The sequence below is a fragment of the Mustelus asterias genome, chromosome 16 (genome assembly GCF_964213995.1).
Source record: "Mustelus asterias chromosome 16, sMusAst1.hap1.1, whole genome shotgun sequence".
Taxonomy (NCBI): Eukaryota; Metazoa; Chordata; class Chondrichthyes; order Carcharhiniformes; family Triakidae; genus Mustelus; species Mustelus asterias.
The window spans coordinates 7,156,720-7,183,064 of NC_135816.1; the positions used below are offsets into that span (position 1 = coordinate 7,156,720).

Here is a 26,345-nt window from a genome sequence, read left to right on the forward strand (position 1 = left end):
TATGCTTGGGTGTTCAAAATACCTATTAGTTTTTCCATAAAATAGCACAAAAGGCTACTTACACTACCCCCACAGGCACCTATTTTAAGAGCATGGATAGAGGATTGGTTAACGAATAAAAAAGAGTTGGGATAAGAGGGGCATTTTCAGGATGATCAACCTGTAACTGTGGAGTGCCGCAGGGATCAGTGCTATTTGCAATATATATAGAAGTGAATTACTAATGCCTAATTTGTGGATGACACAAAGATATGTGGGAGGCAAGTGGTGAGGGTGACCATTTTCAGAAAGATATAGACAGGCTAATTGAGTGGGCAAAAAACTTGGCAGATAGAATATAATATCGGAAAATGTAGAGTTATGCACTTTGATAAGAATAAAGGAGCTGAATATTATTTAAATGGAGAAAGACTGCAGAAAGCTGCAGCACAGCGGGAAATCACAAAAGACTAGTGTATAAATTCAACAGGTAATATGCAAGGCAAATAGAATGTTGGCCTTTATTTCAAAGGGGATGGAGTATAAAAATAAGGAAGTCTTGCTAAAACAATACAAGGCACCAAGTACATTACACCTGGAATACTATGAACAGTTTTGGCACCAGGCATGAACCACATGGATGTTATCTGAGAGGGCATCTCAATTTAAAACACTGGCTCGAAGTGTATAGTTTTGTTTTTGGAATTGTGTGAAACCCCCAGTGAGAATAACCAGTCCAGTTGTATAACAATTGCTCAAGACTATTTATTAAATTAAACACAAATGCATACGAAATGGACTATAGTAGTTTAAGACAATTAAATATGTGAATTAGGAAATACGCGCACAGTTTTTATAGAAATTGCCCCTCGTTCCAAAATATATATGTGATCCCTGAACTTGTTAAGGCCTTCCCCGCTTCGAAACAACATCCAAATTAAATAAATCCCACAGTCAAATCCAGCTTATGGTTGCCACACAATACAAGGTGGATGATCAAGTCTGGAAAGTGACATTTCCGGGTCCAGCGAAGATATTTAAACAGCCTTTGTGAAGGTTTCTGCACTATCTTGGTTGTAAGACTTCTTAGTTGTCAAAATAGGCTCTCCCACCTTGAGCTGTAAAACTGGCCTTTCCAGCTCTTACACTGTTACAAGCCATCTTGGCTGCAAGATGTTACACTGGTCTGCCTGCTTCTGCAGGTGCTGGCAATTATACTCTGGCTACCTCATTGATTATCCCCTCTGTTACATGGGCTGTCTGCATTTCTCACATTCCGCAATATTAGCATCTGTATAACTCCTCCACTGATCTCTCAGTCATCGAGGTAAGCTCTTTCCTATTATGGCTACTTACACCTGATTCTGTCTGGATGCCTGTTAATTGCTGGGCAGATCATATCCTTATTACATTCTTTTTCCTGCTGTTCCTAGGCAGATCCATGAGATCCCCTTATCTAAGGAAAGATATACTGGCATTGGAGGCAGTCCAAAGAAGATTCACTGGGTCAATCCCGGGTCCAGATGGATTTTCTGATGAGATGTTGAGTGAGTTGGGCCAGTTCTCATTAGAGTTTAGTAAAATGGCGGCACGGTAGCACAGTGGTTAGCACTGCTGCTTCACAGCTCCAGGGACCTGGGTTCGAATCCCGGCTCGGGTCGCTGTCTGTGTGGAGTTTGCACATTCTCCCCGCGTCTGCGTGGGTTTCCTCCGGGTGCTTTTCCTCCCATAGTCCAAAGATGTGCGGGCTTGCTTGATTGGCCATTCTAAATTGCCCCTTAGTGTCCCGGGATGCATAGGTTAGAGGGGTTAGTGGGTAAATATGTAGAGATATGTGGATAGGGCCTGGGTGGGATTGTGGTTTGTGCAGACTCAATGGGCCGAATGGCCTCTTTCTGTACTGTAGGATTCTATTCTATTCTAAAATGAAAGGTGATCTTTTGAGACATGTACGATTTTCAGAATGCTTGATAGGATAGGTACAGATTGTGGGATTGATATCACTGGAAGAATCTAGAACCAGAGGACATAATCTGAGTAGGGGGTTGCCCATTTGAGACAAAGATGAGGAAAGATTATTTCTCTGAGGGTAGTTAATCTGTGGCGTTCGTTACCGCAGAGGGCTGTGAAGGCTGGGTCGTGAAGTATGTTCAAGGCTGCAATAGACAGATTTTTAATCAGTCAGAGAATCGAGGGTTATGGGGATAAGGTGGGAAACTGGAGTTAAGGATTATCATAACAGATCAGTCGTAATCTCATTAAATGGTGGAGCAGACTCGATGGGCTGAATGGCACACGTCTACCCCTACATATACGTGAGGTTCTAATTGGAATGGATATGATTTGTACACTTGAATGTAAGTATTGCTAAAAAGTGAGACGTGCTGCGGAAGTTTTTCATCCTGCACTGTCAGGACAGATACAAGATTGCCAGATTTCAAAGCGCAACAAAATGCACTGCATGGGAAAATGTGCTGATTGGCTGGAAATTCGACTCTGATCGAGCTGTTGCCATTGCACAATAGCAGCACGAAACCCATTGCACCTTTGAAACCTTGTCCCTCCAGGTCAGCTGGACACTCTCCAGAACCGAAAGTGATGGCCATAAGCCTGTTTGTGGGAATGTGCAGTACACAGTGAGCAATGACCTGACTGAGGTCAGCACGGGTGGTATTTTCTACTAACAGGATGCTGCCGTCAAGCCAGGAAGTTGTTCTGCCTGCCACAGAAATGATGATTTGATATATGAATTTCATTGGTGGTGTGGTGCCAGCTAAGTAGGCAGGCCACATGTCCAAATGACTGGTGGACCACGACAAATATACCATGTATGACAAAGGCTTCACATCATTTCGCTTTCCTGTTATCTGAATAGGATTGTCACCATCTTCAGACAGCCAGTTGTGTACACCATGTTCTTAGCGAGTACTGTGCTGAATGATTGACTGATCATCGCAGCACTGGAATACGTACTTCGTTTATATGTCAGAAGTTCCTGAAGTGGGGTTTGTTTAAAAAAAAACCCATCTGCATCATGATGACAATGTCATCGACTGAGTCAAGTTGGCAGTTGAAAGCAAAGCAGGAGAATTGGGTTATGAGGAAACAGAAATATCCAGGAGGTCAGGCATCATCTGCAGAGAAGGAAACAGCATTAACATTTGCTGATCCTTCTTTGTTGATCTGAGACGGTAACTTTTTCTTTCTCTCTCCACAGATGCTGCTTGATCTCAGCATCTCCAGCAGGTTCTGTTCTATCTCAGATTTCCAGCGTCTGCAGTATTTTGCTTTTATATTTCATTCAAGTCTCAAAGACTCATTGGTCAATATTGCACCCATGATATTAATCACTAATCAATGACCCATCTGATTGATATTGGTATATTCTTTGAATACTTTACATATTATCACCTTCACGTGTGTGTTTCAGGAACGTAGTTTTGATTGGGTTTTGGCTTGCTGGCGATATTTCTGCTGACCGACCCATCTGTTTACCGACCCCTCTCCCTCTACGAGTGATTCTACATCCCGGCCTTGCAGTCTTTTATAAGACTTGCAGTTGTCAGACTGAGCTCCAAACATTCTTATGAAAATGCTCTTTTGTAAAGTACTTTCTAACTGCCCTGAAACCTTGACTAAGTTGTGTCGACATTGTTGTGACAATACATTGAGGCTTTTGAGATACCTCTCAATCCCATCCACTAGCTCAGCAACGACCAAGAGACTGAATGAACTTGTTCAGTTGCTGTTGACCTGGCTGCTTCTGTCACCTACATCCCCTTCTGTGGAAAAACAGTCTTCACACTGGGTATTCAATGCTTCCTTGGCCGCCTTGTTTCATGTACCTCTGTGTGCAGGGCTGTAAGTGGCATCCGATTTGTTTCCATTCTTTAAATGTGCCCAAAGTATCATAGTCATTTCCAGTGGACCTTCTGTATGAGCATTTGATTCTCATCCAAGCCATGTCCAGGGCGGCACTGTGGCACACTGCCTCACAGCGCCAGGGTCCCAGGTTCAATTCCGGCCTCGGATGACTGTCTGTGTGGAGTTGCATGTTCTCCCCGTGTCTGTTTGGGTTTCCTCCGAGTTTCCTCCCACAGACTCAAAGACATGCTGGTTAGGTGCATTGGCCATGCTAAATTGATCCTAGTGCCAGGGGGATTAGCAGGGTAGATGTTTGGGGTTACGGGAATAAGGCCTGGATGGAATTGTGGTCAGTACAGACTTGATGGGCCAAATGGCCTCTTCCTGTACTTGTAGGGATTCTATGATTTCTATGAAATGTCACTCATGAATCTTTGTCTCCTGGATGCTCTCAGTATTCCCTCATTCCGCTCATGTCTGCTGCTGTTATCTTTCTCCTGTCCACTTTTTCATGGTTCAGCCCTCTGATAATATGGAGACAGCCATTTCATCATGAGCTCTTGCCTTGGTTTTTTACCAATACCTCCTTGGCCCTTCTGTATCCTGCTGAATCTTCAAAAGCAAGTCCAGTGCTGCTTGAGATCATCTCGTGGAGACGCCGGCATTGGACTGGGGTAAACACAGTAAGAAGTTTAACAACACCAGGTTAAAGTCCAACAGGTTTATTTGGTAGCAAAGGCCACACAAGCTTTTGGAGCTCCAAGCCCCTTCTTCAGGTCATCTCTGCAGCTAATTGGCCAAGGCTCACAATTATTGCACGAAGGTAAAATACAGCTGGAAATCCAAAATTAAAACACAAAATGCTAACAACACCAAAAGTCAGGAAGCATCAAATTCGTCCACTCATTCAATGCTAATGAAACAGGCCAGTATTTCCCAAAGTTTTCCAACTCTTTTAACCTCCCAAGATTCTGGAGTATCCAGCTGTTGATTGGAAGAATTGGAAACAACACGAAACCTGAACTGTACCAATCTGCCAGGCCTCTTTTGGTACCCCTGGGAGGCTTTTGGGGAACCCAGTTTGGCGACCTTTAGAAACTTGCGCGCTCCTATCTGATACTTTATCAATTGTGAAGCACATGACGGTGGTGAAAAATAACCTGGAACTACTGCTCTTGAACACTTTCTGGTAATATATGTGCCAAAAAATGAACATGTAGATGTCAAAGATGTAATGGGTGGCACAGTGGTTAGCACTGCTGCCTCACCGCACCAGGGTCCCGGGTTCGATTGGGACACTGTCTGTGCAGAGTCTGCATGTTCTCCCTGTGTCTGCGTAGGTTTCTCCCAGGTGCTCCAATTTCCTCCCACAGTCTGAAAGGCGTGCTGGTTATGTGCATTGGCTGTGCTAAATTTTCCCTCAGTGTACCCGAACAGGTGTGTGGCAACTAGGGGATTTTCGCAGTAACTTCATTGCAGTGTTAATGTAAGTCTACTTGTGACACTAATAAATAAACTTTAAAGAAAATGGGGACTAAATTTGACTTGGTGTCTACATGAACTTAAAGAGTGACTGTAACACTGGAACCATGGCACAGTATGATGCAGCACCTATGTAGTTGGGTAGGGCAGTATGATATGTATAATTAACAAATTAACTTTATGATTGATGTGTTTGCTGTCCAGGTGTACACAGAAAATCAAACTTAATCACTCAATACTACTTGTGGGTTGTTTATGTATTTTAAAATGCAGCATCCCCCTCTGGTGGAAGCAGTGCAGCACTGCATTGAAATCTCTCACATTAGCAGTTGTTAGTAGTTCATCTTTAAATTGTGGGCAGTATTTTCACCAATATCTAAATAAAATATAATAGCATTTCTGTTGTGTTCACTGAAGCATTTTGGAAGTACAATTATTTTAAAAGGAACCTGATTGTTTAAGAAACTCCACTGTTTAAGAAAGGTGAGAGAAAAAAATACAGGAAATTATAGATCTGTCAGTCCATCATTTGTGGGCATTTGTTATTGGAATTTGTACACTATATTAATTAACAACAGACTGAGCACCTAGGGAAGCTTGAGCTGATTAGAGAGAGCCAACATAGTTACCATTTACAAATTTAATTAACCCAATTGAAACCTTTTATAAAATATCTGAAGTAGAGGTCAGAGGAATGTCTATTGATGTACTTCTTGTGGACTTTCAGAAGGATTAGACTCCATACAATTAAAATGAAAGCTCGTGGAATTAGAGGCAAATCATTGACTTGCTACAGTGGTAAAAGAAGGGAATTAGGGACAATATACTTGGTTTGGAAGTAATTACTAATGACCAACAAAGATCTGTGTTGGGGCCTCAACTGTTGGCCTTCTTTATTAGCGATCTTCAATACAATCGAGATCCATACATCCAAATTTGCAGATGCCGCAAAGATTGATGATATAGCCAGCAGTGTACACGAGCATAAAATTGCACAAGACACTGATAAATCGAGTGACCAAATGGAACAATGGCATTAGAACAATTTCATTAGACCAAGAAAGAATCGATCAGAGCATTACTTAAATAGTGAAAAACTGGAAACAGTGGAGACAGAATGTTTTGTGTGTCCAAAACATAGATCACTAAAATGTAGCAAGTCAGGTACAAGGATCGTCCGAGGTTAATGGAATGCTAGTTTTTTTTAATGCGTGGATGTCGAGAACAGAACTACACAAAGCCCTGGTTAGAGCACCTCTGGAATACTGGACACAGCAACTTAGGAATGACATATTGGTTTTAAAAGGAAGGAGTGTAGCGTCACCAGAGTGTTACCAGAAAAATGGCCAGAAAGACACCAGGACCTTTGTTGCATTCATCGATGTGACCAAAGCAATTGACTCAGTAAACCACGCGGCTGTGTGGATTGTACTCCAAAGATTTGGATGTCCAAGAAACGACATCAGTAATACAACTGCTTCATTATATATGATTTTTAAAAATTTGTTGTGCGATGTTGGTGTGTTGCTGGCAAGGTCAACATTTATTGTCCATTCCTAATTTATTTTAAGAAGGTGGTGGTGTGCTGCCTTTGTGAACCACTACAGTCTGTGTTGTAAGAACATGTTGTAAGAGCATGTTGTGTTGTAAGAGTATCTTGAAACCCATTGTACAAAGAACCCCCAGCTTTTGTCGTGACACTACGGACTTCCTACAGAAACTCAGCACACATGGAGCAGTTGAACCAGGAGCACTCCTTGTCACAATGGATATCTCAGCACTCTATACCAGCATCCCCCACGATGATGGCATTGCTGCAATGGCCTCAGTACTCAATGCCGTCAACTGCCAGTTTCCAGATACAATTTTACAACTCATCCGCTTCATCCTGGACCACAATGTCTTCACCTTCAACAACCAGTTCTTCATCCAGACACACGGAACAGCCATGGGGTCCAAATTCGCACCTCAATATGCCAACATCTTCATGCACAGGTTCGAACAAGACTTCTTCACCGCACAGGACCTTCAACCGATGCTAAACACTAGATACATCGATGATATTTTCTTCCTTTGGAGTCATGGTGAGCAATCACTGAAACAACTATATGATGACATCAACAAGTTCCATCCCACCATCAGACTCACCATGGACTACTCTCCGGAATCGGTTGCATTCTTGGACACGCGCATCTCCATTAAGGACGGTCACCTCAGCACCTCACTGTACCGCAAACCCACTGATAACCTCACGATGCTCCACTTCTCCAGCTTCCACCCTAAACACGTTAAAGAAGCCATCCCCTACGGACAAGCCCTCCGTATACACAGGATCTGCTCGGATGAGGAGGATCGCAACAGACACCTCCAGACCCTGAAAGATGCCCTCATAAGAATAGGATATGGCGCTCGATTCATCGATCAACAGTTCCGACGCGCCACAGCGAAAAACCGCACCGACCTCCTCAGAAGACAAACACGGGACACGGCGGACAGAGTACCCTTCATCGTCCAGTACTTCCCCGGAGCGGAGAAGCTACGGCATCTCCTCCGGAGCCTTCAACATGTCATTGATGAAGACGAACATCTCGCCAAGGCCATCCCCACACCCCCACTACTTGCCTTCAAACAACCACGCAACCTCAAACAGACCATTGTCCGCAGCAAACTATCCAGCCTTCAGGAGAACAGTTGACTACGACACCACACAACCCTGCCACAGCAACCTCTGCAAGACGTGCTGGATCATCGACACGGATGCCATCATCTCACGTGAGAACACCATCTACCAGGTACACGGTACCTACTCTTGCAATTCGGCCAACATTGTCTACCTGATACGCTGCAGGAAAGGATGTCCTGAGGCATGGTACATTGGGGAAACCATGCAGACGCTACGACAACGGATGAATGAACACCACTCAACAATCTCCAGGCAAGACTGTTCTCTTCCTGTGGGGGAGCACTTCAGCAGTCACGGGCATTCAGCCTTGGATCGTCAGGTAAGCGTTCTCCAAGGAGGCCTTCACGACACACGACAGCGCAGAGTCCCTGAGCAGAAACTGATAGCCAAGTTCCGCACACATGAGGACGGCCTAAACCGGGATGTTGGATTTATGTCACATTATCAGTAACCCCCACAGCTTGCCTCCTGGGCTTGCAGAATCTCACTAGCTGTTCTGTCTGGAGACAATACACATCTCTTTAACCTGTGTTTAATGCTCCCTCCACCCACATTGTCTGTACCTTTAAGACCTGGTTGGTTGTAGGGATTCGCATTCTAATCAGTATTCTGTAACTTGATTTTGTGTCTGTGCCCTGTTTGAGAGCACATTTCCACTCCATCTGACGAAGGAGCAGCGCTCCGAAAGCTTATGGTATTTGCTACCAAATAAACCTGTTGGACTTTAACCTGGTGTTGTGAGACGACTTATTGTAAGAGCATGCACAGTGCTATTAGGAAGGGAGTTCCAGGATTATGACCCAGTGACTGAAGAAACAGTGATACAGTTTCAAATCAGGTTGGTCTGTGATTTGGAAGGGAACTTCTAGGTGTTTCCATGCATCTGCTGCCCTTGTCGTTCTGGGTGGTGGAGGTGAGTTTGGAAGATGCTCTTGAAGGAGCCTTCGTGAGTTGCTGCAGTGCATCTTGTAGAATGTATACTGTGCTGCCACTGTGCATCAGTAGTGAAGGGAATGAATGTTTAAACCTATATGATTGGCACTGCATCCCCCACCGTAAGCATTTATTCCCTCCATCTCTGATGCACAGTGGCAGCAGTGTGCATCACATACAGTGCAGCAACTCAACAGCATCTCCAAACCTGTAACTTTTACCACCTAGAAGGACAAGTATATCACCACCTGCAAGTTCCCCTCAATGTCACACTCGAGTGAAAGTTTAAGGTCGTGGATGGGATGTCAATCAAATGGGCTGCTTTGTCCTGGATGGTGTCAAGCGTAGGTGTTGTTGGAGCTGCACTCACCCAGGCAAGTGGAGAGCATTCCATCACACTCATGAGTCGGGCCTTGTAGATTGCGGACAGGCTTTGGGCAGTCAGGAGGTGAATTACTTGCCACAGAATTCCCAGCCTCTGACCTGTTCTCATAGCCATAGTGAAGTTTATTTATTAGTCACAAGTAAGGCTTACATTAACATTGCAATGAAGGTACTATGAAATTCCCCTAGTCGCCACAGTCCACTGCTTGTTCGGGCCAATGCACCTAACCAGCACGTCTTTCAGAATGTGGGAGGAAACCGGAGCACCTGGTGGAAGCCCACACAGAAACGGGGAGAACATGCAAACTCCACACAGACAGCGACCCAAGCCGGGAATCAAACCCGGGTCCCCGGTGCTGTGAAGCAGCAGTGCTAATCACTGTGCTACCGTGCCGCCCGTATTTATATGGCTAGTCCAGTTCAGTTTCTGGTCAATTTTAACCCCCAGGATGTTGGTAGTTGGGGATTCAGCGATGGTAATGCCATTGAATGTCATCATTAAATTTTGATGATCTTAGCGTAGCACGAATGTCACTTGCCACTTATCATCCCAAGCCTGAATATTGACCCTGTCTTGCTGCATATAGACATATGACTGCAACTGTCTAGAGTGGGAATGTAAAATAGACACCGTCAGAATCCAGACTGGGGTCAAGCATGGCTGTGTGTCAACCCTCATATTCTTTAGAATCTACCTGATGGTCACTACCCACCTGATTTAAAAATTACTTGTCCCCTTGGTATCAGTATTAAAACTGTTGAGATGGAAAACACTTTAAACTCAGTGGCCTCTTGTGCCAGAACCAAACTGACCACTGTAATCTGCATTTTGTGAATGTTGCTCAGATTTGCAAGCTACTCTCGCTTCAAATGTGCACAAGAAACTTGGCCTGCCCTTGAAAGTTGCTAAAACAAAGCTCTTATCAACCCATATCCAGTCAGCCAAATATTCCACTTTTCCTCCATGGTGAAGGTGAGACTCTGGAATATTTAGAGCACTTCCCCATGTATTGGTAACTACCTCTGTCAAAAGGCCATTATTGATGAGAAGATCCAACACCTCAGCAGCTGTGCCAGCTCAGCTCTATAAACTGCATCAGTGAGTGTTTGATATCAAAGGCCTCCGCAAATCAACAAAAGTCCTAGTGTACAGAGCAGTTGCTGTCACCACACTCCTGTGCTGCAATGAGACCTGGACTGTATATCGGTGATACAGAAGAGTGCTGGAGAATTTCCATTGTCAATGCCTCCACTGCATCCTCTGGATTCAATAGGAGAACCGTCAAACCAACACTCGTGTCCTTCTGGAAGACAGCTCGAGCATAACTTTAGCAAAAGCAACTTTGATGGACTGGACACTCTGTCCGGATGGCTGAAGAGTGCCTTTCCTGTTTTCAACCTGTTCTCAGATGGCCAACAATTCAGGAAAGAAGGAAGAAAAGTCACATGAAGCTCTCCTCAAAGCATAGCTGTCTTGACATTAATGAGGAATTGTTACCCAGCATTCAAAATGGTGACAACTTGTGCACCAAGCTCCATCACACTTTGAGCACAAACGTCTTAATGATGAAGCAGAACGGCGGCAGAGAAGGAAAGAAAAGGAAGCAATCCTGCACTTTGGGTCCCACTACCTCGTGGGACATCCTGCCCCATGTGCCCAAAGAGATGCGGGTTGATAATTGGCACATTGGGTCACATGATCCATGGCAGAAACCTGCGACCTTGAGAAGATGTCAACCTCGAATTGAGGCACAATGGATGATGACCAGAGTTTTCAGAGATTAGATTGAGGAGAGCTCGTTGGCTGGCTTTAAATTCCCCACAATATAGAAAGTGATTTGATATTTTGAAAAATTTGAAAGTAATTACAAGAGAGCTGAAGAGAAATGTTCCTGCTGATTGAGAAAGTCGAGGACAAGGGAACATGAAGGGTCTTTTTCCAAATGGCAGGCAGTGATTAGTGGGGTCCACAGGGATCAGTGTTACAACCCGAGCTATTCACCATGTATATTAATTTTAGATGAAGAACCTAAAGGTAATACCTCCAAATTTGCAGATGACACGAAGCTGGGTGTGAGAGTGAGCTGTGAGGAGGATGCAGGGATGCTTCAGTGAAATAAAAGCAAATTACTGCCGATGCTGGAATCTAAAACAAAAGCAAAAGATGCCGGAAAACCTCAGCAGATCTGACAGCATCTGTGGAGAGAGAATAGAGCCAACGTTTCAAGTATGGGTGATTCTTCATCAGGGTGTTCGCTCTTTTCTCTCACCACAGATGCTGTCAGATCTGCTGAGATTTTTCAGCATATTCTGTTTATGCTTCAGTGTGATTTGGACAAGCTTGTCAAGGGAAATTGTTGGAGAAGATTCTTAGAGATAGGATCTATACACATTTAGAACTGAATAGTCTCATTGGTGATAGACAACATGGTTTTGTACGAGGGAGGTCATGCCTCACAAATTTGGTTGAGTTTTTTGAGGAGGTGACAAAAATGATTGACGAGGGAAGGGCCGTGGATGTCGTCTACATGGATTTTAGTAAAGCATTTGACAAGGTCCCTCATGGCAGGCTAGTGCAAAAGGTTAAATCTCTCGGGATCAAAGGTGAACTAGCTAGATCGGTACAGAACTGGCTGGCCATAGAAGACAGAGGGTAACAGTGGAGTGGTCTTTTTTCTGACTGGAGGCCTGTGACTAGTGGTGTTCCGCAGGGCTCTGTACTGGGACCTCTGTTGTTTGTGATATGTATAAATGATTTGGAAGATGATGTAGCTGGTCTGATTAGTATGTTTGCGGATGACACAAAGATTGCTGGAGTTGTGGATAGTGATGAACATCGTCAGAGAATACAGCAGGATATAGACAGGCTGGAAAATTGGGCGGAGAAATGGCAGATGGAATTTAATCCAGATAAATGCGAAGTGGTGCATTTTGGTAGATCTAATGCAGGGGGGAGCTATACAATAAATGGCAGAACCATCAGGAGTATAGACACAGAGAGGGATCTGGGTGTGCAAGTCCACAGAACCTTAAAGGTGGCAGCACAGGTGGAAAAGGTGGTGAAGGCATATGGCATGCCTGCGTTTATTGGACGAGGCATAGAGCATAAAAGTTGGCATATGATGTTGCAGTTATATAGAACGTTGGCTAGGCCACATTTGGAATACTGCATCCAGTTCTGGTCGCCACTCTACCAGAAGGACGTGGGAGCTTTGGAGAGAGTGCAGAAAAGGTTAACCAGGATGTTGCCTGGTATGGAGGGTATTAGCTTTGAGGAGAGATTGAGTAAACTAGGGTTGTTCTCCCTGGAAAGACGGAGGTTGAGGGGCGACCTAATAGAAGTTTATAAAATTATGAAGGGCGTAGATAGGGTGAAAAGATGGAAGCTTTTTCCCAGGTCGGAAATGACAAACACAAGGGGACACAAGTTCAAGGTAAGGGGGGCAAGGTTCAATGCAGACATGCGGGGGACGTATTTTACACACAGGGTGGTGGGGGCCTAGAATGCACTATCAAGCAAGGTGGTTGAGGCAGATACGCTAGGATCATTTAAGACTTATCTAGATAGCCACATGAACAGACTGGGAATAGAGGGAGATAAACGGATGGCCTAGTTAGGAACACATGATCGGTGCAGGTTTGGAGGGCCGACGGGCCTGTTCCTGTGCTGTATTGTTCTTTGTTCTGAGTGAGTGGGCAAATGCATGGCAAATGCAGTATAATTTGGAGAAAGTGAATTTATCCATATTGGTAGGTAGCAAAAACGGAATGGCAGATCTGAATGACTGTAGATTGAAAGAGGGGAATGTGCATCGAGAGCTGGATGTCCTTGTACACCAGTCACTGGAAGTAAGCATGCAGTAGCAGAAGGAAGCAAATGGCATGTTGGCCTTCAGAGTGAGGATTGAAATAGATGAATTTGAAACTTAGTGTCTAGTTAACCTATTTAGCTGTGTTTCAGGCCTTGGTGAGGCCACATTTGGAATGTTGTATGCAGTTTTAGTCTCCTTACCTAAATAAGAATGTTCTTGCGATAGAGGGTGTGCAGAGAAGATTTGAATTTCCTGTGATGGCAAGACTGATGGACAAGAGATTGAGCCGGTTAGGATTATATTCGCTGGAGTTTGAAAGAATGAGGAGTATCTCATAGAAACTTCTAAAATTCTAACAGCATTAGTCAGGGTAGATGCGGGAAGGATGTTTCCGATGGCGGGGGAGTCCAGAACCTGGGGTCACAGTCTAAGGATATTGAGTAAACCATTTAGGACTGAGATTTTCACCCAGAGAGTGGTGAGCCTGTGAGATTCGCTACCACAGAAAGCAGTGTTTTTTTTTACATGGAAGATTATAGCTGTGCAAACTATGAAAGGACCAGTCCAAACCAAACTAATTTAAAGTGTATTGAAAATGAGTTGCAGTAAGAAATCAGATCTAAGTTTATGACTGAAATGTCAGATTACAGGATTCTGAAGTCAGTTTGCTTGACAGACAATAGAAATCAAAATGAAAATTGAAATAGCCCTACAGGGTTCTTGCAAGAATTAGCATTTACAAAAATATATTTCACATTGTGTTTTATGCTGCAATCTCTGATGTCATTGTATCCAGGGGTTGCCAGTGAAAATTCATCAAGAAGTCATACAATTCTTCACTTTTTCTTTGCTAACGTCATCAATATCCAACGTTGGATCTGGATCTTCCAGAGGCTCCTCTTGAGCTACCTCAGTAATTGTGGAATTTTGCTGAAACTCAGGCAGTTATGCCATTTCTGTGATCAGGGAAGGGGTTATTGCTAGCGCCTCGGTTGTGCCATGCTGTGGATCCCCATAACTGTAGCTGGCGTCAAGATCATACCCTCATTGAGCGTGATACTGCCGATAGTATTTTGTATAATTGAATGTGGCAATTGGTTGGTATTCTGGTTTGGTATTTGCCCTGAAATTACCCAGTGTCCAAGTTGAACAGTCACACCCCTTATATTTCAGCAAATAACCTCAAGAAAATCACCTCTAAATCAATCATTGATTTTTGAAGCGCATGACCACAGGTTTGGATCTTATACTTCAACAAGACAAAAGTAGGAACACTAGTCTGAAAAATAAACAACATGCCCTCACAGTTATTTAGAGACCAGATACTAAGCGTTTAAACTCTGATAGTACAAGCTGAGGCCAAAGCACCATTTTTCAAAGAGGAGTTAGACACAGCTTTTGGAGTGGAATAGATTAAAGGATATGGGGGAAAAGCAGGAACAGGTTACTGATTTTGATTTGATTTATTAATGTCACATGTATTAGCATACAGTGAAAAGTATTGTTTCTTGCGCGTTATACAGATAAAGCATACTGTTCATGGAGAAGGAAACGAGAGTGTGCAGAATGTGGTGTTACACTCGTAGCTAGGGTGTAGAGAAAGATCAACTTAATGCAAGGTAAGTCCATTCAAAAGTCTGATGGCAGCAGGGAAGAAGTGTTCTCGAGTTGGTTGGTACGTGACCTCAGACTTTTGCATCTTTTTCCCGACGGAAGAAGGTAGAAGAGAGAATGTCCGGGGTGTGTGGGGTCCTTAATTATGCTGGCTGCTTTGCCAAGGCAGTGGGAAGTGTAGACAGAGGCTGGTTCGCGTGATGGATTGGGCTGCATTCAAGACCTTTTGTAGTGTCTTGCGGTCTTGGTCAGAGCAGGAGCCGTACCAAGTTGTGATACAACCAGAAAGAATGCTTTCTGTGGTGCATCTGTAAAATTTGGTGACAGTCGTAGCTGACATGCCAAATTTCCTTAGTCTTCTGAGAAAGTAGAGGCGTTGGTGGGTATTTTTAACTATAGTGTCGGCATGGGGGGAACCAGGACAGGTGGTTGGTGATCTGGACACCTAAAACCTTGCAGCTCTTGATCCTTTCTACTTCGTCCCAATTGATTTAGACAGGGTCATGTTCTCCTTTATGCTTCCTGAAGTCGATGACAATCTCCTTCGTTTTGTTGACATTGAGGGAGAGATTATTGTCACCGCACCAGTTCACCAGATTCTCTATCTCATTCTTGTACTCTGTCTTGTCATTGGTGTCATCAGCAAACTTGAAAATCAAATTGGAGGGGAATTTGGCCACACAGTCATAGGTGTATAAGGAGTAGAGTAGGGGGCTGAGAACACAGCCTTGTGGGGCGCCGGTGTTGAGGATGATCGTGGAGGAGGTGTTGTTGCCTATCTTTACTGATTGTGGCCTGTGAGTTAGGAAGTTCAGGATCCAGTCGCAGAGTGAGGAGCCAAGGCCCAGGCCATGGAGTTTTGGAGATGAGTTTTGTGGGAATAATGGTGTTGAAGGCTGAGCTGTAGTCAATAAATAGGAGTCCGCCATAGGTGTCTTTGTTATCTAGGTGTTTCAGGGTTGAGTGCAGGGTCAGGGAGATGGCGTCTGCTGTGGACCTGTTGCGGCAGAGGCAAACTGTAGTGGATCCAGACAGTCCGGGAGGCTGAAATTGATTTGTGCCATGACTAGCCGTTCGAAGCACTTCATAATGGTGGATGTCAGAGCCACCAGACAATTGTCATTTAGGCACACTGCTTGGCTTTTCTTTGGTACTGGGATACTATGTTGAATGAACGGCCGTAATCACAATGGATAGCGTAGCAGGCTTAAAGGGCCGAGTGGCCTACGCCTGCTCCTATTTTCTATCCTTCTGTGACATCCTTAAAATCAGAACCAGGCCATTCTGGAGATTAGGAAATCCTTCTTTACATAAAAAGTGGTAAAAGTGAGGAGGAACTCTCTCCCACAAAAAACTCAATTAATAGTCAAAGTTATAAAGGTTGTCAGGTGGATAGAGTTACAGTACAAATCAGCCATTATCTTACTAAATGGTGGAGCAGGCTTGAGGGGCTGAATGACCTCCTGTTCCCAGACTTGATTCCTGATGGAGGGGTGAATTTTATGAGCATTTGTTAAAAATATTGACAAAGTGCATTGTTCCAAATGCTCCCTTTCTCTATCTCTGTTCCACTAATTAACTATTGGGTATAATCAGCATTTTAGCTACGATGTCACAAAATTATTTCCTGAAAGCTGCTGGAAGGGTGATGGTGCTGGTTTTGGGTGTTTTCTGAGCTGTATTTTCTCTTTGGTGGTGGACTGATACTTATCTGTTTTTCTTTCTATTTATTTCCAACCTACAGACTTTTAAGAAGCTGATTCCTGATGAGGTGAGCAGCTTGCATGTTTTATTTTGCTCTGCTCTTTGGCTATGCTTTCATGCTCTTGTAACTTGTAAATTACTGTTGTAATGAACATTATTTTCTGCCAACTTAAAAGTATTTTATTTCCATGATTAACTGCAAAATGTAGATAAATACGTAAAATCAGTTGCTGTAGAGCCTGGAACTTCTAGTGTTATTTACAAATGGATTTCCTCCGATAAACATTTAGTGAAATGTTTGTTTCTTATATATACAACATCGTCATTCTAATTCCACTCATAGTTAACGTGCTGCTCGAGATCACACTGGCGGGAGGATGGGAAATGTGAAGGCTCAGAAGTGTTGGGGGAAATTACATCAGTTGGGAGCGCAAGAAATCCATTTTTAAGGTTGTTTCGAGTTAATGATTGTCATTTAATGTAGTCTCTCATTGAGCATCACGTTAGCATTTGGTGTCATCCTTAATTTCCATTGAGAAGCTGGTGGTGAGTTGCCGCCTTGAACGACTGCAATCTGTGTGGTGCAGGTTCATCCACAGTGCTGCTTAGGAGGGAGTTTCAGGATTCTGACCCAGTGACAATGAACAAAACCAAGTCACGATTATGTGTGGCTTGGAGGGGAACTTGCAGGTGGCATTTTTTAAAAACTATTTGTTCATGGGATGTGAGCCTAACTGGCTGGACTGGTCAAGTCGCCTTTTTTTACTCTTCTAAACTCTAGTGGAAACAAAACTAACCCCTCAAATCTTTCCTCCTAAGACAACCTGAGATTCCTGGTGATAGTTTAGTTAACATTCTCTGAACTGCTAATGCATCGTTCCTTAAATAAGGGTACCAATACTGTACACAACACTCTAGATGTGGCCTCACTGGTGCCCTGTCCAACTGGAGCATAATCCCCCCCCCCCCCCCCCATTCTTATCAATTCCTCTGACAAGAAGCAATAACATTCTATTAGCTCTCCTAATTACTTGCTATACTTGTAGACTAGCCTTTTGGGATTCATGGACGAGGACACCCAGATCCCTCTGTGCCTCAAGGCTCTGCAATCTCTCACCATTTAGTTAATGTTTTTTTATTATTCTGACCAAATTGGGCAATTTCACATTTGCCCACGTTATATCCCATTTGCCAAAGTTTTACCAATTCAATCTATCTATGTTCTTTTGTAGCTTCCTTCTGTCCTCTTTATAACTTTCTTTCCTCCTGTCTTTGTGTTGTCAACAAATTTAATGACCATGCCTTCAGTCTCCAAGTCATTTATAGAAATGGTTAAAAAATGAGACACCAGCACCATGCCAGTATGTTACTCCCCTACACCATGAACTTGTATTTTCCACAATAACCTTATCAAATGCCATCTATATATCGAAGTACAACACATCCACTGGTTTCTCTTTGTGATCCCTTCAAATAACTCAAATATATTGGTTAAATATGATTTCCCTTTCACAAAACCATATTGAGGCTGCCTGATTGCCTTAAATTTTTTCAAGTGCCCTGCTATAACATCTTTAGGAATGCCTTCTATCTTTTTCCCTTTGGAAGATGTTTGGCAAACTGGCCTGTAGTTTCCTGCTTTCTGTCTCCCTCCCTTTTTGAATAAAGGAGTTCCATTTGCTCTCTTCCAATCTAACGGAGCCTCCCCCAAATCTAGGGAATTTTGGAAAATTAAAACCAATGCATCAACTATCTCAGTCGCCACTTCTTTCATGACCTTAGGGTGAAGTCCATCGGACTTAGGGATTTCTTAGCCCACAGACCCAATAGTTTGCTCAATATCCCTTCCCTGGTGATAATTTTTCCAAGTTTCTTCCTCCCTTCCACTTCCTGATTTACTATTTCTGGGATGGTACTTGTGTCCTCTGCCGTAAAGACCAATGCAAAATATCTGTTTAATTCATCTGCCATAGTCCTGCTTTCCATTATCAGTTCCCTAGCTGCACTTTATATGGAACCAGAACTCACTTTATTAACTCTTGTTTGTTACCTATTATGTATAGAAACTCCTCTGTCTTTACATTACTAGCTTGCTTTCTCTCATACTCTAGAGTTTCCCTTCTTATCAATCTTTTTGTCATTTTGTTCTTTATATCCTTTCCGATCTGACCTGCCACTAGTTTTTGCACAAATATGTGCATTTTCTTTAAGTTTAACTTTTTTAGTTAACCGCAGATGATGGGCCCTCCCCTTGGATTTTTTCTTTCCCATTGGAATGCATGTATTCTGAAATATCCCTTTAAATGTCTGCAGTTTATGCAAGCAGGCTTTTGTGAATGCAAGCAGGCTTTTTCCGCTGAGGCTAGGGGAGAAAAAAACCAGAGGGCATGGGTTAAGGGTGAAAGGAGAAAAGTTTAAAGGGAATATTAGGGGGGGCTTCTTCACGCAGAGAGTGGTGGGAGTGTGGAATGAGCTGCCGGATAAAGTGGTAAATGCGGGGTCACTTTTAACATTTAAGAAAAACTTGGACGGGTTCATGGATGAGAGGGGTGTGGAGGGATATGGTCCAAGTGCAGGTCAGTGGGACTAGGCATAAAATGGTTCGGCACAGACAAGAAGGGCCAAAAGGCCTGTTTCTGAGCTGTAATTTTCTATGGTTCAGTTGAACCTCTATTAATCTATCCCTTAAATATATTTGTCAGTTCACTCTAGCTAGCTCCCCTTTCATGCCCGCACCGTTCCTCTTAAGTTTAAAATGCTGATCTTGGACACACTCTTCTGTTCCTCAAACTAAACGTAAAATTCAATCATATTGCGATCACTGCTAACTGGAGGTGCCTTCACTGAGGTTATGAATTAATTCTATTCAATTGCACAAAACCAGGTCTTATATAGCCTACCCTCTGGTTCCAGAACGTGTTGTTCTAAGAAGCAAACCCAAAAACATTCTATGAATTCCTCATTTACCCAATCTGTTCATCTGTTTTGTTTTGAATGATCAAGAAGGCAAATGGGATGTTGGCCTATATTGCGAAGGGGATAGAATATAAAAGCAGGGATGTCTTGATGCACCTGTACAGGGCATTGGTGAGGCCGCAGCTGGAATACTGTGTGCAGTATTGGTCCCCTTATATGAGGAAGGATATATTGGCATTGGAGGGAGTGCAGAGAAGGTTCACCAGGTTGATACCGGAGATGAGGGGTTTGGATTATGAGGAGAGGCTGAGGAGATTGGGTTTGTACTCGTTGGAGTTTAGAAGGATGAGGGGGGATCTTATGGAGAATTATAAGATAATGCGGGGGCTGGATAGGGTGGAGGCGGAGAGATTCTTTCCACTTAGTAAGGAAGTTAAAACTGGAGGACACAGCCTCAAAATAAAGGGGGGTCGGTTTAAGACAGAGTTGAGGAGGAACTTCTTCTCCCAGAGGGTGGTGAATCTCTGGAATTCTCTGCCCACTGAGGTGGTGGAGGCTACCTCGCTGAATATGTTTAAAGCACGGATGGATGGATTCCTGATCGGTAAGGGAATTAAGGGTTATGGGGATCAGGCGGGTAAGTGGTACTGATCCACGTCAGATCAGCCATGATCTTATTGAATGGCGGGGCAGGCTCGAGGGGCTAGATGGCCTACTCCTGCTCCTATTTCTTATGTTCTTATGAATGCTATGTGTGTTTAGATACAGAATCTTTAGTATTCTCCATTTATTATTTTTGTAGTATCCAGCCTTACCTGCTGATTTAATCTTAGATTTGTACTCTCTGCTCTTCCCGCCACATTCTGTTTATCATTTCTCATATTAGTATCTGTCTCTCTTGCCTTATCTTTGGTTTACCACATCTTCCCAAATTTGATCACTTGCCCTCCCAATTCAGTTTAAAACGAACACTCTGCCTCCCGAGTTATGCAGTGCACTAGAACATCAACCCCAACATGCTTCAAGTGTAGATCGTCCTAACAGTACAGATTTCACTTTCCCCAGTACTGGAACTGACCTCTCCAATGCCAGCCTTTGAGCCACACATTCATTTCTCTGATCTTATTTGTCCTGTGTCAATTTGCATTGGGTCCTGGTCAAGAGACATTTTTATTTTAAAATTCTCACTCGTTTTCAAACACTTCCATTGTCTTGTGCCTCCCTGTCTCTTTAGACCTACTAGAACAATGATTAGCACTGCTGCCTCTTAGCACCAGGGACCTGGGTTTTCATTCCCAGCTTGGGTGACTGTCTGTCTGCGTGGAGTCTGCACGTTCTCCCTGTGTCTGTGTGGGTTTCCTCCGGGTGCTGTGCTTTCTTCAGTCCAAAGGTTGTGCTGGTTAGGTGCATTGGCTATGTTATATTTACCCACAGTGTACCCGAACAGGAGCCGGAGGGTGTTGACGAGGGGATTTTCACAGTAACTTCATTACAGTGTTACTGTAAGCCTACTTGCGACACAAATAAATTTAAACTTAGACTTAAACCCCACATCCCTCTGAGATATCTGCGCTTATCTGATATTGGTCTCTTGAGCAGCCTTGATTTTAATTGCTCGCCCACTGGTGGCTGTGCCTTCAGCTGCCTGGATCCTCTCTCCACTTCTCCCCCTTTCTACCTTGCCTCCCTCCTTTAAAACATGCTTAAAACCTGTATCTTTGATCAAGATTTGGAACATCCAGTGCACCTTTGCGTTATGTTTTATAGTGCTCCTGTGATGTCCGTTGAACTTTATTATGTTAAGGCACTATATAAATACACTTGTTTTATAATCTTGTAACCATTTTTAGCGATACATAGTTGAATTGCTCCAGATGTGTTGTGGCAGTTGTGCTTCACATCTTTTTTTCTGAATTTCTCAAATGTATTTTTCATCATGTAATGAGGCACAGGGGCTTGCAGTATCAGAAAGGCAAAATACTGCGGATGCTGGAATCTGAAACAAAAACAGAAAACGCTGGAAAATCACAGGAAGTCTGACAGCATCTGTGGAGAGAGAATAGAGCCAACGTTTCGAGTCTAGATGACTCTTGCATAGTGTGATAGATTGATTTCTAAACTGATGAACGATAGTTTTTTACTTAAAGGATAAATGTGAGCTAAACCAATGAGCATGCAGCAAAGTAATGCACAGACTGTTGGTGATTTTCTGGGTAGATGCAGATTTTACTGTACCGATATCCTTGTGGAAGGCGATGGGGAACTTAATGTGTATTTAATTCTTTTCTGGTCCTGTCTTGCAGCTGGAACGATTCACCAGTATTCGGAAGAAGGAGAAACCATACATTCAGTCAAAACACCCAACAACACCAATTTATGAAAATCAACCTTTTGCGCTGAACACGCTGTCTGATACTGAAGTGCTCGAACTGTTTGAGCAAATGTTGGTAGGTGCTTGGCCTTTCAGCCTTTCACAAGGCTTAAAACCTTTAAACATGCTGGAAATGTGTAATAGAACTATAAAATACTGGAAATATGCAGCAGGTCCATCAACATGTGGTGAGAGAAAAACTGGCTAGCGTTTGAGGTGGAGACAGAATTTCAACAAAGGATCTCTAGGTTTAAACATTGGCCCATAACCTCTGCAAAGTAGCACTCAGTTCAGAACGCCCCTCTGCCCCTAGTTTTCTCTTTATCACCTAATTTTCCAACTCAGACTGGGCTCCAGAGACCAGCTGGGTCAAGGGCAGCTGGGCCGGATGCAAGGAGGTCACGTTCTATTTACAGCACTAGCTGCCATAACGGAGGTGCAGTTATATGTCCAACCACTACTTAGAGAAACCAAGGAGAAGGTAAGTTTGTAAAAAGCTTGTACGGTAAGCAGGTAAGTTTGGGGTTGGAAGGGTGGGGGGGGGGGCGGAAGGGGTGTCAGATGGCCAGTGGGGTGAGGTGGTGAGTAAGGTGGTCTGTAGGGGAGTTGGGTGGAGAGTCAGGTGGTCAGTGGGGGTGGGGGGGAGGTGGCGAGCCGGGTGGTCAGTGGAGGGGGGGATGGCGAGTCGGGTGGTCAGTGCGGGGTGGCGAAAAAATGATAGTAAAAGTTTGTACAAATATATAAAAAGGAATAGAGTGGCGAGAGTGAATGTTGGACCGTTGGAGGATGAGAGGGGGGATTTAATAGTGGAAAACGAGGAAATGGCTGAGACTTGAAATAAGTTCTTTGTGTCGGTCTTCACGGTGGAAGACACACATAGTTTACCGAATATTAGAGATCAACAGTTGGTGGGAGGTGAGGTCCTTAATACAATTACTGTTACTAAAGAGGTAGTGCTTGGTAGACTAATGGGACTGAAGGTAGACAAGTCCCCGGGCCCGGATGGAATGCATCCCAGGGTACTGAAAGAAATGGCTGAGGTAATAGCAGATGCTTTAGTAGTTATTTATCAAAATTCGCTGGACTCTGGGGTAGTGCCGGCTGATTGGAAAACAGCTACTGTTACGCCGCTGTTTAAAAAAGGAAGTAGGCAAAAGGCGGGTAACTACAGGCCGGTTAGCTTAACGTCCGTAGTTGGGAAGATGCTGGAGTCCATCATTAAAGAGGAAATAGCAGAGCACCTGGATAAGAATGGTTCGATCAAGCAGACGCAGCATGGATTCACGAAGGGAAAGTCGTGTTTGACAAATTTACTGGATTTTTATGAAGATGTGACTAGTGCAGTTGACAGAGGGGAACCGGTGGATGTGGTGTTTTTAGATTTCCAGAAGGCATTCGAGAAGGTGCCTCACAAAAGGTTACTGCAGAAGATTGGGGTACACAGAGTTAGGGGTAAGGTGTTGGCGTGGATTGGGGATTGGCTATCTAACAGGAAGCAGAGAGTTGAAATAAATGGGTGCTTTTCTGGTTTGGCAGTTGGTGACCAGTGGCGTGCCGCAGGGATCGGTGCTGGGGCCTCAACTGTTTACCATTTACATAGATGATCTGGAGGAGGGGACTGAGTGTAGGGTATCAAAGTTTGCTGATGACATGAAGATGAGTGGGCAAGCGAATTGCGTGGAGGATGCGGAAAGTCTGCAGAGAGATTTGGATAGGCGGAGCGAGTGGGCGAGGATCTGGCAGATGGAATATAACGTTGACAAATGTGAGGTTATCCACTTCGGAAGAAATAATAGTAAATTGGAATATTATTTAAATGGAGAAAAATTACATCATGCTACTGTACAGAGGGACCTGGGGGTCCTTGTGCACGAATTGCAAAAACACAGTCTGCAGGTGCAGCAGGTGATCAAGAAGGCGAATGGAATGTTGGCCTTTATCGCGAGGGGGATAGAATATAAAAGCAGGGAGGTCTTGCTGCAACTATACAAGGCACTGGTGAGGCCGCAACTGGAGTACTGTGTGCAGTTTTGGTCCCCTTATTTGCGAAAGGATATATTGGCCTTGGAGGGAGTGCAGAGAAGGTTCACCAGGTTGATACCGGAGATGAGGGGTGTAGCTTATGAGGAGAGATTGAACAGATTGAGTCTGTACTCGTTGGAGTTTAGAAGGCTGAGGGGTGATCTCAGAGACATTATAAGATAATGAAGGGGCTGGATAGGGTAGAGGTAGAGAGATTCTTTCCACTTAGAAGGGAAGCCAGAACTAGAGGGCACAGCCTCAAAATAAGTGGGGGCCGGTTCAGAACAGAGTTGAGGGGGAACTTCTTCTCTCAGAGGGTAGTGAATCTCTGGAATTCCCTGTCCATTGAAGTGGTGGAGGCTACCTCGTTGAATATGTTTAAATCACGGGTAGATAGATTTCTGATCGATAAGGGAATTAAGGGATATGGGGAGCAGGCGGGTAAGTGGAACTGATTTGCTTCAGATCAGCCATGATCTTGTTGAATGGCGGGGCAGGCTCGAGGGGCTAGATGGCCTACTCCTGCTCCTATTATGTTCTTATGAATCGGGTGGTCCGGGGGGGAGGTGGCTGGCGAGTTCTGTGGTTGGGAGGTTAATGACGCAGTCAGGTGATAAGGGGATGGTCAGTGGAAGGGTGGGGAAATCAGTGCTGGGGGTTGCACGTCGGGGTCATTGGGTTGGTTATGGAGTCCAGTGGGGAGGACGATGGGGGTGTCTGGTGAGTCATGTGCGTAGTTGACGGTCCACATTTAATGGGTGTGAGTTCTATAGTTACCCAGAAGTTAGAAGTGGTTTGAATTCTTCTAACGTTTTCTGGGCAATGCGAGGTTGCTGGACAGTCGGACCCATCTGAAGTTTGCTATTTACAATTGTGCTTTTGAATGGTTCGGGATGCTCCACTTAGCATTTTTCCACACTGAATCTAGCATGACCTCTTCCTTTCTCCCTATCTGCTTGTCTAGCTTCCCCTTCGATACATCTGTACTGTTTGGGCTAGTCATTTCTGTGGTAGAGAGTTCCAACTCAACTGACTTATGTCTTTGAAGAAGGATTTCCCAGATTTTCCTTCCCACGAAACCAATTAGAGTTTCATTTGATTTTTTACAGTTTTTTTGGAAACTGGCAGCGTTAAGTTGAGAATTAATGAACCTGATTGTATTTTCCCATCCATTTCCCATGTTCATATTTGGTTTTGCATAAAATCACAGGGCATTCTTTTTAATAAAATGGGATATTGATTGTTGTTTGGTAATACAGAGCTTTAGCATCGCTGATAAAAAAGAGACATGCTGTTGAAGCTTTCCATCTTACACTCATAGAACAGATTCGTAAGAATACCAATTGTAAGGGCGCAACAAGTTATGCTGCATGAGAAGAGTGTGCTGATTCGCAGAGACGTTGCCATGGAGAATGCAGCAGGGAACAGTTAACTGCCAATTTTCTAAAAATTCAAATCAGGCAGGTTGACTGGTCAAGGAATATAGATTTTATATTGTATTCATTTTGAAACAAGATGATTAGGCAGTGGACTAGTTAATTTGGTCCTCAAGTGAGCTATTGAGCCACATAGGAATTATTGGGTTTAACCTGTTTTTGGGACCTGGTATGAGCAGGAGTATAGCGTAGGTCCAAATTTTGTAACAGTCCTTTAATTTATTGTATAAAAATATTATTATTTGACAAATATTTTAAAGAAAATATGATCAGATTTGTTTTAGGTTAAAAAGTATGAGAATGCAATAGTGATGGGGGATTCAATTGTAAGAACAATAGATTGGCATTTCTGTGGACGCAAGTGAGATTCCAGGATATGGCAAAGTTACTCTGTACCTTTAGCAAAGTCGGCCTGTAGCACAGCATGACTCAGAACCTTCAGGAAGTGGGGATAGAAGTTTGAAAATCTTTATTCCCGTCCACGAGTATATTTTTCAGAATTATTATGCAACACTAAATTGGGAGAGCTTTTTAAATATGGATCGTTAGGGGCAACTGTTGTAAGATAACAATGATCCCAATCGCTAATTTCCATTCATGAAGTAAATCTGATTTTTTTTTTATCTTTAAAAGCTTGACATGAATTTGAATCAAGAAAAGCAGCAGCCGTTGAGAAACAAAGATATGATGATAAAAAGAGAAATGGTTTCACAGTACCTGCATACCTCCAAATCTGTAAGTACTGCATTATTCCTGCTGCTACTGAACTGGAGAGGTTCTATCAATTTTAATTTCAAGACACCATGTCATAACTTCATTTCAATGCATTTCGGGTTCATATTGCATAAAATGTTATATTTCAACTCTTTCCATTGACCTATTTGGAATGATTAAACTTAGAACCATAGAAAGCTTATGTCATGGTTACAGGCTGTTCAGCCCATCATTTCTGCGCTGGCCGAAAAAGAGAAAAAAATGAACTCGTTGCTGATTTTAATCCCACTTTCCAGCACCTGTTCCAGAGCTGCGCAGGTTACAGCACAGGTGCCGATTCAGGTACCTCTTCAATGAGCTGAGCCTTTCAGCCCAACCACCAACTCAGACAGTGAATTTCAAACACCCAACACCTCTGGGTGGAAATGTTG

At 43.6% G+C, this 26,345-nt stretch overlaps 1 protein-coding gene across 1 annotated transcript in view; it reads left to right on the plus strand.

Moving 5' to 3' along the window:
• diaph1 (diaphanous related formin 1) overlaps positions 1–26,345 on the plus strand; it is a 209,522-nt gene that overhangs the window by 68,705 nt on the left and 114,472 nt on the right. Inside the window, exons 2-4 of the mRNA XM_078231539.1 lie at positions 16,496–16,522; positions 21,675–21,818; positions 25,834–25,935. Coding sequence (XP_078087665.1) covers positions 16,496–16,522; positions 21,675–21,818; positions 25,834–25,935 — 273 coding nt within the window. The remainder of the gene's footprint in view (positions 1–16,495; positions 16,523–21,674; positions 21,819–25,833; positions 25,936–26,345) is intronic.